This window comes from Capricornis sumatraensis, chromosome 2 (assembly GCF_032405125.1).
Source record: "Capricornis sumatraensis isolate serow.1 chromosome 2, serow.2, whole genome shotgun sequence".
NCBI classification, from domain to species: Eukaryota; Metazoa; Chordata; class Mammalia; order Artiodactyla; family Bovidae; genus Capricornis; species Capricornis sumatraensis.
The window spans coordinates 51900751-51915238 of record NC_091070.1 but is presented as its reverse complement, the minus strand read 5'-3'; the positions used below and the strand labels follow the sequence as shown (position 1 = coordinate 51915238).

The 14488-nt window shown below is 38.0% G+C and overlaps 2 protein-coding genes across 3 annotated transcripts in view; one reads left to right on the top strand and one right to left on the bottom strand.

The window, feature by feature from the left end:
- The window catches only part of FAM81A (family with sequence similarity 81 member A), an 83209-nt gene that overhangs the window by 21629 nt on the left and 47092 nt on the right, over positions 1-14488 (bottom strand). The window lies entirely within an intron of this gene.
- LOC138073999 (ubiquitin-ribosomal protein eS31 fusion protein-like) lies at positions 4740-5256 on the top strand. Its single transcript, XM_068965977.1, has one exon. It carries the CDS (start codon positions 4772-4774, stop codon positions 5240-5242), a length of 471 nt encoding a protein of 156 aa, XP_068822078.1. The 5' UTR covers positions 4740-4771; the 3' UTR covers positions 5243-5256.

Here is a 14488-nt window from a genome sequence, read left to right as displayed (position 1 = left end):
AGTTGAATTCAACATTACAAAAGCCATTATGTCATAAGTAATATTTTGATACTTATTGTTTTCACTTATTGCTAAGCTTCAACTATATTGTTAAACACTACAGTAGTTATTCATTTTAACTACAAAGTAACATTCTATTGTTTGTTACAATTTATTTTCCAAACTTCCACTAATGGGCACTTTAGGTTATTGCAAGACTTTGCTATTTCAAACAATGATGCTATGAACATACCCTCCTGTGGTACAACTTCAGCAATTTATCTTGGGCATAAAGTGATGGATCTCAAAGTATGTGGATGTTCAGCACTGAGAGGTAATATCAGCCCTCACTAGTTTATACTCCCACTAACAACAGGTAAGAGATCTTGTGCACCTACACACTCTCTAACGCTTGGCATTTTTGGACATTTTAGATGCCAATCTACTGGGAGTGAGAAAGCATATATTGCTGCTTTTTGAAATTTTTATTTCAATATCAACCAATGCTACTGAATCTCCTCACATGTTTATTGGCCATGAGTGTTTCTTCTTTGATGTCAGTTCATGTCTCTTACCCACTGTTACACTGGATTGTTTGCATTATTCTCAACTTGTGCATATATTCTTGACACAACTTTTTACTATACAATGTCTTCCTCCATTTGTAACTTCTCATTTTCTTATTTAAGAATGGTGAGCAACACTTTAAATTTTAACATAATCAAACTTCTCAATGCCTTCTATATCAAGAAGAAATCCTCCCCTACCAAAAGGTCTAAAAGATATTTCTCTATATGTTTCTATTAAAAGTTTTAAGTCTTATGTACAGCATTTAAGTCCTTTACTCATCTGGAGGTGATTTTATATCCGATATGAGATAGGGAAAAAATGAATCTTTTTTGAAATGGATAATAAATTTTCTAGCTCCATGTACTTAACAGTCTCTTCTTTCTCCATGGATCTGCTACGCCATCTATGACATATATCAAAGTCCCATACATGTGTGGTTCAATTCTGGACTTTCTATCCTATTCCACTGTTCAATTTCTCTATCCCTAAGCCACCAACATAACATCTTAATAACTACAGTTTCATAGCAAGTCTTGGTATCTAGTAGGGCAACTCTCCCCTCTTTGGTCATCTTCATAAGTATCTTGAGTATTTCTGACTCTTAACTGATGTACAAACATTAGGATCATCTTATCAAGTTTCTCCATAAAACTCTGGAATCTAATTTGAATTTCATTGATTCTGAAGGTTAATTTGTGAAAACTGATATTTTTAAAGATATTAAAGACTTCCTACCCTTGAATATAATACGTTTCTATTTATTTATATTTTCTTATTATTTCTTAACCAATTTTTTTTTAATTTTCAAGAAGTCTTGAACAATTTTTGTTAGGTATATGCCTAGTTATTACACATTCCCTGATTTTAGTTTAAATAACATCTTCATTTTAAGTATGTTTCCTATTGGTTTTTAGTAACGAAACTGATCTTTGTACTTTAATATTAGTAACCACCTTGCTAAATTTACATTAACAGATTAAGAGAGAAATCTGTGATTTGAATAGATGCAAAAACACTTGAGAAAACTCAATACAAATTATAAACAGTCTTAGTAAATCTGGAGTGCAAGAAAACTTCCCAAATCTGATGAATCCATGATTAATCATCATCCAAAAAATGGAAAAACTCTGGAAGTATTCTCATTAAAGTTGAAAACAAGAGAAAGATGCTCATTGTTAAATTTCTAATGAACTGTACTGAAGATTTTACCCAGTACAGATGACAAAAAAGAGAGACTAAGGATATGAGGATCAGAAAAGAAGAAATTAAACTGCCAATATATGCAGATGATACGATCATTTCTATAGAAATTCCCCCCAAATCTATAAACCAGAATCATAAGTAAAATAAAAAATTATTTTGCAATAATTTGCTTAATGTCTATCTCTCCTATTAGAAGGAATATAAACTACATTTAAGGAAGAAGGGCAACTGCCTTTTCTATCACTAAAACCCTAGTGCTGAGCACATTGCCTTGCTTGTAGTAGGGGCTCAATAAATACTTGCCAATGAATGACTATAAGGAATATTTACTACGTACCATGCACTGTCCAAGATGCATAATATTATGCATGAATTAAACATGGACTTATGCATGAACTAAATATTAGTTCATTTAGTCCTCAAAATCATCCCACTCACAAATGATGCCTAAAAAACAATATCAAATACAGACCCCTCTTTTTAATTTTGAGCTCAAAATTTTTAAGCAAAACATTATCTAAATTATATTTGGAGAAATCTGAATTTTTAAATTACCATGAAATACAAAATTATTATTTTCCAATTCAAATAACAGCTTCTTGGATGGAAATTTGTCAGATGGAAATTTACATCATACCAGTTTATCATCTTCACAAAGCAGTTCAAGGGACAGACTATGCTTAAATAAGTTACTTGAAAAGGTCTCAAAATGATCCTAAAGCTCATGGCTCACAGGTTTGCACTAGCTATAGCTTGGCTTCCATATTTTGTCTCACTTGGAAACACAAACACTACAACATTGTTGTTGTTCAGTCACTCAGTCATATATGACTCTTTGCAACCCCATGGACTGCAGCACACCAGGCTTCCCTGTCCATTATCTCCCGGAGCTTGCTCAAACTCATGTCCATTGAGTCAATGATGCCATCCAACCATCTCATCCTCTGTCTCCCCCTTCTCCTCCTAACCTGAATCTTTCCCAGCATCAGGATCTTTTCCAATGAGTCAGCTCTTCGCATCAGGTGGTCAAAGTATTGGAGCTACAACATACATTTCCATTAATACAGGAGTGGCTAAATATATTAAATTATGATACACACATGGAACAGAATATCCCATATTTAATTAAAAAGTCAGTCAGGTCATGTGCATACTGGAAGGAGGCCCACAATATACTGTCATGAAGAAACAAGTGACGGAATAGTATGTAAAAGTGCAGGCGCAGTAGTTGCGGCACACAAGCTTAGTTGCATGTGGGATCTTCCTGAACCAGCAATCAAACCTGTGTCCCCTGCATTGGCAGGCAGACTCTTAACCAATGGACCACCAGGGAAGCCCCCTTCCTTTCTTCTCAAAAAACACACATCATAAAAGGCAGTCTTGAGGCTCACATGTAGCTGTAGGCATGACTCAACAGATTTAGTTAAACAAGAACCTGCACTGAATCCCGACCAGTTGTCCTGTTTTATCTTGATGTAATATTACAGATGAACTGCTGATGTATTCATTCCAAAATTTCCCTTTTCAGGTCTTTGGGCAGCTGTCTTCCAGGTACAGCTCTTGATTGCAGCAATTAGGTGGCAGAATGACTCTATCACTTGGCTGTCTGATCAATGATGGCAAGGAGGTGGTTAAAAGTCCAGAACAGGGTCCCAAATGTCTAACCACAGACATGACTTGAGTTTCATGCTTAGGCAGATCTTCTCTTACAGCTTGTGACATGGTAGCATACGGCATTTAAAAAGCAACGACACTTACAAAATGCCTATGTCATTCATTTTACTTCATCTCTTCACATAGGCATTTTATAATCTCACAACCTTGCAAACGTAAATACACTACACTAAGATATTCTGAGAGACCACATTCATACAATATTTTTTACAGTAAACTCATAATTATTCTATTTTATTATTAATTATTGTTAATCTCTTATTTTGCCTAAGTTATAAATTAAACTTTCTCACAGGGATAAGTATATAGGAAAAAACATAGTATATATATAGGGAGGCTTCAGTGCTATCCCCAGTTTCAGGCACCCACTGGGAATCTTGGGGTATATTCCCTTGGGACTACTGTATCATAATCTAAGCTTCTAATATGGGTGTTACGGCCTAACAAAATATTGGCATGATCAAGAGGTGTTATGATATGTATGTATGGCTGAGTCCCTTCACTGTTCACCTGAAACTATCACAACATTATTAATAGGCTATGTGCGTGCTCAGTCACTTCAGTCATGTCCAACTCTGCGACCCTATGGACTGTAGCCAGGCTCCTCCATCCATGGGATTCTCCAGGCAAGAATACTGGAGTGGGTTACCATGCCCTCCTCCAGGGACCTTCCTGACCCAGGGATTGAACGCACATCTCTTGCATTGCAGGCAGATTCTCTAATGCTGAGCCACTGGGGAAGCCCTTTAATTAGCTATATGCCAATACAAACTAAAAAGTCTAAAAAAAAAATGAAAAAGGAGGTGAGAGACGGGAGTAGAAACAGAGAAAAACATCCTATATCATCCTGAGAAGACTTTATTATTGCTCTACAACTTGTTTGTCCCCTTTGTGTAAATTTTGGTCTGTTCCCATGTTTTCACTGCATTTTGTAAGAGAGCCTTGGGATATATCTATATTAGAAAATAATTCAACATCAATAAAAGGGGTTCATGATATAGGAGCACCTCAATATATAAGACAAATACTAACAGACATAAAAAGAGAAATTGAAAGTAACACAATAATAGTAGGAGACTTTAATACCCCACTCACACCAATAGACAGATCATCAAAACAGAAAATTAATAAGGAAACACAAGTCTTAAATGACACATTAGATGAGATGGATCTCATTAATATCTTCAGGACATTCCATCCAAATACAGAAGAATACACCTTCTTCTCAAGTGCACATGGAACATTCTCCAGGATAGACCACATCTTGGGTCACAAATCAAATCTCAGTAAATTCTAGAAAATTGAGCCTTTCGGATCCACCATCTGCGGTGGAACCGCCGCCAGGATGCAGATTTTCGTGAAGACCCTGACGGGGAAGACCATCACTCTTGAGGTCGAGCCCTCGGATACAATAGAAAATGTAAAGGCCAAGATCCAGGATAAGGAAGGAATTCCTCCTGACCAGCAAAGACTGATCTTTGCTGGCAAGCAACTGGAAGATGGATGTACTTTGTCTGACTACAACATTCAAAAGGAGTCTACTCTTCATCTAGTGTTGAGACTTCGTGGTGGTGCTAAGAAAAGGAAGAAGAAGTCTTACGCCACTTCCAAGAAGAACAAGCATAAGAGAAAGAAGGTTAAATTGGCTGTTCTGAAATACTATAAGGTGGATGAGAATGGCAAAATCAGTCGCCTTCGCTGGGAGTGTCCCTCAGATGAATGTGGTGCTGGAGTTTTTATGGCCAGTCACTTCGATAGACATTATTGTGGCAAATGTTGTCTGACCTATTGTTTCAACAAACCAGAAGACAAGTAATTGTACATTGGTTAATAAACATATGAGCTAAAAAAAAAAAAAAGAAAAAAGAAAATTGAAATCGTGTCAAGCATCTTCACTGACCACAACGCTATGAGGCTAGGTATCAATTACAAGAAAAAAGCTGCAAGAAACACAAACACATGGAGATTAAACAATATGTTGCTAAATAACCAACAGGTTACTGAAGAAATCAAAAGGGAAATCAAAAAATTTTTAGAAACAAATGACAATGAAAACATGACAACTCAAAACCTATGGGATGCAGCAAAAGCAGTTCTAAGAGGGACGTTTACAGCAATACAATCCTACCTCAAGAAACAAGAAAAGCATCACATAGACAACCTAACTTTACACCTAAAACAACCAGAAAAAAACAACAACAAAAAAAAAATAGTAGAAGGAAAGAAATCATAAAGAGCAGAGCAGAAACAAATGAAAAAGAAATGAAAGAAACAACAGTAAAGATTAATAAAACCAAAAGTGGGTTCTTTGGGAAGATAAACAAAATTGACAAACCTTTAGCCAGACTCATCAGGAAAAAAGAGAGAAGAATCAAATCAACAAACAGGAGAGGTTACAACAGACAATGCAGAAATACAAAGGATCATAAAAGACTATTGTGAACAACTATATGGCAATAAAATGGATAACCTGGGAGAAATGGACAGATTCTTAGAAAAGTTCAATCTTTCAAGGTGCAATCAGGAAGAAATAGAAATTATGAACAATACAATTATAAGCACTGAAATTGAAACTGTGATAACTGTGATCAAAAATCTCCCAAAAAACAGAAGCCCAGGACCAGATGGCTTCACAGAAGAAATCTATCCAACATTTAGAGAAGAGCTAATGCCTATCCTTCTAAAACTCTTTCAAAAAACTGCAGAGGAAGGAACAATAGACTGGTTCCAAATAGGAAGAGGAGTACGTCAAGGCTGTATATTGTCACCCTGCTTGTTTAACTCATATGCAGAGTACATCATGAGAAACACTGGGCTAGAAGAAGCACAAGCTGGAATCAAGACTGCCAGGAGAAATATCAATAACCTCAGATATGCAGATGACACCATCCTTATGGCAGAAAGTGAAGAGGAACTAAAAAGCCTCTTGATGAAAGTGAAAGAGGAGAGCGAAAAACTTGGCTTAAAGCTCAACATTCAGAAAACGAAGATCATGGCATCTGGTCCCATCATTTCATGACAAATAGATGGAGAAACAGTGGAAACAGTGTCAGACTTTATTCTTTAGGGCTCCAAAATCACTGCAGATGGTGACTGCAGCCATGAAATTAAAAGATGCTTACTCCTTGCAAGAAAAGTTATGACCAACCTAGATAGCATATTGAAAAGCAGAGACATTACTTTGCCAACAAAGATATGTCTAGTCAAGGCTATGGTTTTTCCAGTGGTCACGCATGGATGCAAGACACTTATGTATGGACTGTGAAGAAAGCCAAGAGCCGAATAATTGGTGCTTTTGAACTGCGGTGTTGGAGAAGACTCTTGAGAGTCCCTTGGACTGCAAGGAGATCCAACCAGTCCATTCAGAAGGAGATCAGCCCTGGGTGTTCTTTGGAAGGATTGATGGTAATGCTGAAACTCCAGTACTTTGGCCACCTCATGCGAAGAGTTGACTCATTGGAAAAGACTCTGATGCTGGGAGGGATCGGGGGCAGGAGGAGAAGGGGACGATGGAGGATGAGATGGCTGGATGGCATCACCGACTCGATGGATGTGAGTTTGGGTGAACTCCGGGAGATGGTGATGGACAGGGAGGCCTGGCATGCTGTGATTCATGGGGTCACAAAGAGTCAGACATGACTGAGTGACTGAACTGAACTGAACTGAAGGAACACTTCCAAACTCATTCTAAGAGGCCACCATCACCTGATATGAAAACCAGACAAAGACAACACAAAGAAAGAAAACTACAGACCAACATTATTGATGAACATAGATGCAAAAATCCTCAACAAAATTTTAGCAAACAGAATTCAGCAACACATCAAAAAGCTCACCATGAACAAGTTGGGTTTATTCCAGGGATGCAAGGATTCTTCAGTCTACACAAGTCAATCAATGTGATATACCGTATTAACAAATTGAAAGATAAAAACCATATGATCATCTCAATAGATGCAGAAAAAGCCTTTGACAAAATTCAGCACCCATTTATGATTAAAACTCTTCAAAAAATGGACATAGAAGAAACCTACCTCAACACAGTAAAGGGCATATATTATAAACCTACAGTAAACATTATTCTCAATGGTGAAAAACTGAAAGCATTCCCCCTAAGATCAGGAACAAGACAAGGGTGTCCACTTTCACCACTATTATTCAACAAAGTTCTAGAAGTCCTAGCTACAGCAATCACAGAAATAAAAGGAATCAAAGAAATAAAAGGAATCCAGATCGGAAAAGAAGTAAAGCTCTCACTATTTGCAGATGACATGATACTGTACACAGAAAACCCTAAACATAGTATCAGAAAATTACTAGAGCTAATCAGTGAACTTAACAAAGTTGCAGGATATAAAATCAATGCACAGAAATCACTTGTATTTCTATATACTAACAATGAAAAATCAGAAAGAGAAATTAAGCAATCAATCCCATTCACCATTGCAACAGAAAGAATTAAATATCTAGGAATAAACTTACCTAAGGAGACAAAAAAGCTGTACACAGAAAATTATAAGACACTAATGAAAGAAATCAAAGATGACATAAACAGATGGAGAGATATTCCATATTCCTGGGTAGGAAGAATCAATACTGTAAAAATGACTATACTATCAACTACAATCTACAGATTCAATGCGATCCCTATCAAATTACCAATGACATTTTTCACAGAACTAGAACAAAAACATTTCACAATTCATATGGAAATACCAAAGACCCCGAATAACCAAAGCAGTCTTGAGAAAGAAGAATGGAGCTGGAGGAATCAACCTTCCTGACTTTAGATTATACTACAAAGCTACAGTCATCAAGACAGTATGGTACTGACACAAAAACAGAAATACAGACCAATGGAACAAGATAGAAAGCCCAGAAATAAGCCCACACACCTATGGGTACTTTATTTTTGACAAAGGAGGCAAGAATATACAATGGGGCAAAGACAGCCTCTTCAATAAATGGTGCTGAGAAAACTGGACAACTACATGTAAAAGAACGAAATTAGAACACTTCCTAACACCATACACAAAGATAAACTCAGAATGGATTAAAGACCTAAATGTAAGACCAGAAACTGTAAAACTCTTACAGAACACTTGATGACATAAATCAAAGAACGATCCTCTATGACCCACCTCCTAGAGTAATGGAAATAAAAACAAAAGTAAACAAGTGGGACCTGATTAAACTTAAAAGCTTTTTCACAGCAAAGGAAACACTAAGCAAGGTGTAAAGACAACCCTCAGAGTAGGAGAAAATAATAGCAAATGAAACAAAGGATTAATTTCCAAAATATATAAGCAGCTCATACAACTCAATACCAGAAAAACAAACAACCTAATAAAAAAGTGGGGAAAAGACCTAAACAGACATTTCTCCAAAGAAGACATACAGATGGCTAACAAACACATGAAACAATTCTCAACATTACTCATTATTAGAGTTATGCAAACCAAACCTACAATGAGATATCACCCTACACTGGTCAGAATGGCCATCATCAAAAAGTCTACAAACAATAAATGCTGGAGAGGGTGTGGAGAAAAGGGAATGCTCTTGCACTTTTGGAGCAAATGTAAATTGACAGCCACTATGGAAAACGGTATGGAGATCCCTTAAATAATTAGGAATAAAACCACCATATGACCCAGCAATCCCACTCCTAGGCATATACCCTGAGGAAACCGAAATTGAAAAAGACACATGTATCCCATTGCTCACTGCAGCACTATTTACAATAGCTAGAACATGGAAGCAACCTAGATGTCCATCAACAGATGAATGGATAAAGAAATTGTGGTATATATACACAATGGAATATTATTCAGCCATAAAAATGAATGCATTTGAGTCAGTTCTAATGAGATGGATGAACCTGAAACCTATTATATAGAATGAAGTCAGTCAGAAAGAGAAAGATAAATATCATATTCTAATGCATATAGATGCAATCTAGAAAAATGGTACTGAAGAATTTATTTACGGGGCAGCAATAGAGAAATAGGCATAGAGAATAACTTATGGACATGGGGAAAGGGGAGGAGAGGGTAAGATATATAGAAAGTGTAACATGGAAACTTACATTACCATATGTAAAATAGATAGCCAATGGGAATTTGCTGTATGGCTCAGGAAACTCAAACAGGGGCTCTGTATCAACCTAGAAGGGTGGAATGGGGAGGGAGATGGGAGGGAGGTTCAAAAGGAAGGGGACATATGTATACCTATGGCTGATTCATGTTGAGGTTTGAAAGAAAACAACAAAATTCTGTAAAGCAATTATCCTTCAATTAAAAAATAAATTTTAAAAAAAGTAAAAATAAAAGGGGTTTCATGATATAAAAACACATTATATGACTATTATCAACTTAAATTCCTAGGTGCCCAAGACTGCATACACACTGATAGAGTGCTTTGGTTTTGGGGATTGGTTTTATTTTTTGCTAGTTATTAAATCGCAGTGAAAGGCATCTGCATGAAATAGCTGTAGTTTCAGTTTGATCTCTTTCAATCAACAGCAATAAAGCTAATGTAAGTTGAAAAAAACAAAGGCAAAGAAACTTAAACCATCAGATTGCCAATCTTCCATGTTATAGTAATTATTATACATAATTACAAATAGCTGTGGAAAGAAGAGAAGTGAAAAGCAAAGGAGAAAAGGAAAGATATAAGCATCTGAATGCAGACTTCCAAAGAATAGCAAAAGGAGATAAGAAAGCCTTCCTCAGCAATCAATGCAAAGAAATAGAGGAAAACAACAGACTGGGAAAGACTAGAGATCTCTTCAAGATAATTAGAGAAAATCCTCAGAGTAGGAGAAAATAATAGCAATTTCATGCAAAGATGGGCTCGATAAAGGACAGACATGGTATGGACCTAACAGAAGCAGAAGATATTAAGAAGAGGTGGCAAGAATACACAGAAGAGCTGTACAAAAAAGAGCTTCATGACCCAGATAATCACAAAGGTTATGAAGGTGTGATCACTCACCTAGAGCCAGACATCCTGGAATGTGAAGTCAAGAGGGCCTTAGAAAGCATCACTATGAATAAAGCTAGTGGAGGTGATGGAATTCCAGTTGAGCTGTTTCAAATCCTGAAAGATGATACTGTGAAAGTGCTGCACTCAATATGCCAGCAAATTTGGAAAACTCAGCAGTGGCCACAGGACTGGAAAAGGTCAGTTCTCATTCCAGTCCCAAAGAAAGGCAATGCCAAAGAATGCTCAAACTACCGCACAATTGCACTCATCTCACATGCTAGGAAAGGAATGCTCAAAATTCTCCGAGCCAGGCTTCAGCAATACGTGAACCGTGAACTTCCTGATGTTCAAGCTGGTTTTAGAAAAGGCAGAGGAACCAGAGATCAAGTTGCCAACATCTGCTGGATCATGGAAAAAGCAAGAGAGTTCCAGAAAAACATCTATTTCTGCTTTATTGACTATGCCAAAGCCTTTGACTGTGTGGATCACAATAAGCTGTGGAAAATTCTGAGAGAGATGGGAATACCAGACCACCTGACCTGCCTCTTGAGAAACCTATAGGCAGGTCAGGAAGCAACAGTGAGAACTGGACATGGAACAAGAGACTGGTTCCAAATAGGAAAAGAAGTATGTCAAGGCTGTATATTGTCACCCTGCTTATTTAACTTTTATGCAGAGTACATCATAAGAAATGCTGGGCTGGAAGAAGCCCAAGCTGGAATCAAGATTGCTGAGAGAAATATCAATAACCTCAAATATTCAGATGACATCATCCTTATGGCAGAAAGTGAAGAGGAACTAAAAAGCCTCTTGATGAAAGTGAAAGAGGAGAGTGAAAAAGTTGGCTTAAAGCTCAACATTTGGAAAACGAAGATCATGGCATCTGGTCCCATCACTTCATGGCAAACAGATGGGGAAACAGTGGAAACGGTGGCAGACTTTATGTTGGGGGGCTCCAAAATCACTGCAGATGGTGACTGCAGCCATGAAATTAAAAGACGCTTACTCCTTGGAAGGGAAGTTATGACCAACCTAGATAGCATATTGAAAAGCAGAGATATTACTTTGCCAACAAAGGTCCGTCTAGTCAAGGCTATGGTTTTTCCAGTGGTCATGCATGGATGTGAGAGTTGGACTGTGAAGAAAGCTGAGCGCCAAAGAATTGATGCTTTTGAACTGTGGTGTTGGAAAAGGCTCTTGAGAGTCCCTTGGACTGCAAGGAGATCCAACCAGACCATTCTAAAGTAGTCCTGGGTGTTCATTGGAAGGATTGATGGTAAAGCTGAAACTCCAGTACTTTGGCCACCTCATGAGAAGAGTTGACTCATTGGAAAAGACTGATGCTGGGAGGGATTGGGGGCAGGAGGAAAAGGGGACGACCGAGGATGAGATGGCTGGATGGCATCACGGACTCGATGCACGTGAGTCTGAGTGAATTCCAGGAGTTGGTGATGAACAGGGAGGCCTGGCGTGCTGTGATTCATGGGGTTGCAAACAGTCGGACACGACTGAGCGACTGAACTGAACTGATTATATGTATACGTCATTAGCCCTTAAATGCTGGTGATGGTTTAACTGAATCCGACTAAACAGAAATTTACATCCTAGGACATTGTCAAAAACAGTACAGCATAATGGATGCATACTACTATACATACACAGGGCTCCCCTGGTGACTCAGGTGGTAAAGAAACTGCCTGCCAATGCAGGAGACTCAAGAGACACAGGCTCGATCCCTGGGTAGAGAAAATCCCCCGGAGAAGGAAGTGGCAACTCATTCCAATATTCTTGCCTGGGAAATTCTATGGACAGAGCAGCCTGGCAGGCTATATATAGTCCATGGGGGTCACAAAGAATCGCACATGACTGAGCACTCATGCACTCAGATACATAAAATAGATAACCAACAAGACCTACTGTATAGCACAGGGAACTATACTCAATATTTTGTAATAATCTATGAGGGAAAATAATCTGAAAAATATACATCTATATATACACATATTTGTATAATAGAATCACTGTGCTATACATCTGAAACTAGCATAATATTGTAAATCAATTATACTACAACTTAAAAAAGAAATATATTGGGGATACTAGGTTGTATAATAATACAATAAAAGCAATTTTTAAAATGATTAAATTGCAAAGAAGAACAAAGTAAGCAAACAGGAAAGAAAAAAACAGTAGAGTAATCTGCAAGGAATCAGTGGAGCCTAAGATTTGGGTGTGACACCAACAGAGGTAGGCAGCTTAATAAAATAAGAAGGAAAGAGATAGTCACAGAGAGCCTTGCAAAAACTGCTATCATCACAGGCTGACTGTGCAGCCTCTGAGGATCGGCATCAATCCTGTCATGAGAGGCTCCATGTTGTGGGAGAAACCGACATCACTAACATAGGCCAGCTAAGTCACTTAACCAAGCAAACAACAAAAACAAGCCCAAGGGCATCATCTTCCAGGACTGCTACAATATACTACCTAAATATCCAGTTTTTAATTAAAGTTATAATATATACAAAGCATATTATTCAACAGCTATACTCCTATACACATCCAAGAGAAATTAAAACATATGACCACACAACCTCGTATGTGAATGTGCATAACAGCATTATTTGTAATGGCCAAAAAATTTTAACTTGATGATATCCAATCTGTTTCTTTTTTTCTTTGCACCTGGACTTAATCTGAGGGAATGTGCACATGTGCCTCAGTACACAGGTATTTTTCCTCTAAAACTCTGATACCATGCAAACAGATCTCAGAGAGGAAAGTGGAGGAAGCTACTGAGTCCTGGACAAATAAAGATGGTAAGCCAAAAAATGGACCAAATGTCCCAGTAGGAACAGAAAAGCTAGACTCCAGGCTTTGGGTCAGGGAGGAATGGGAAACTCTCTGAGACAGTCCTGTTCAAGTGTGTTCTGCTTAGTGAAGTAAGGGTGTCTATCATTTCTGTAGAGAATTATCCTTTGCCCTTTCCTGTTGGCTCTCCAGGGAGGTATCAGGGTTTGCTTCCTATCAGTTACTTCACCAATGGATCCATGAACACTATAAACTAAAACCTGAAATAGTACTGCAGCCTGGTAATCCAAGACTATCACTTAAAGAGTTCATATCCTTTCAAAACCATGACATAATTAATGCAAGAAAGTTAAAACTTTCCCCAGGAATTATTTCACATGAGTTTGTTTCAACAACCAAAGCCTCATTAGCATTCCAGAAGAAAGATGGAATGCTAAAATAAAGCAAAAATATGTGGTGTTCACAACACATTATTTTGACTGTTTCAGAGTAAAAGCATTTGTTACAGAAAAGGAACAAGCTGGGTAGAGACGTTAATAAGAAACTGCAGAGGAAAAATGTAAAATTCCTGCAAGTGTTTCAAAACAATTTCTCCATTTTGTAACTAGAACCAGTGTTACAAGGATAATTTCATGGCCGCTGCATAACAGGTCCTATCCGCTCTACATTCACTCCATCTCAGGTACACACTAAGCCCCTTCCATATATCACCTCACTCAGCCTCCATCTGCAACTCAAGTGACTAGGAAAATTTCTAGAGTTCTCCTGAAGTTCCTACTCTTGCCTTGTAGCTCTGAAGCTCTTTAGATCCTCCCAATTCTGAGAGGTATAACAGAGCTGGGGTTTCCTTTCAGCTGATCTCCACACAAAAAAACTTCAAGTCCAGTTAACAGTGATTTTCCAAATCTTTAATTCATCCAAATAAACATTTATTGAGTATCTACTGTCTTCCAGAGACTGGTTCTATGCACTGAGGTTACAAAAAGATGACGTACCCCGCCCCAAGGCAACAGAGAGACTCAACAGCACAGAGAGTGGTAGGTAAGTTCAGGAGAAAGGGATCTGGGAAAACTTCCTGGAGGAGGTAAAACTTAAGCTGAACTTTAAAGGCTGACTAGAAGTTAGGAAAGAAGGGGAGAGGGCAGAACAAGTGAAGTCACTCAGTCATGTCTGAGTCTTTGCGACCCCATGGACTATAGCCCACCAGGCTCCTCTGTCCATGGGATTCTCCAGGCAACAATACTGGAGTGGGTTGCCCTTTCCTTCT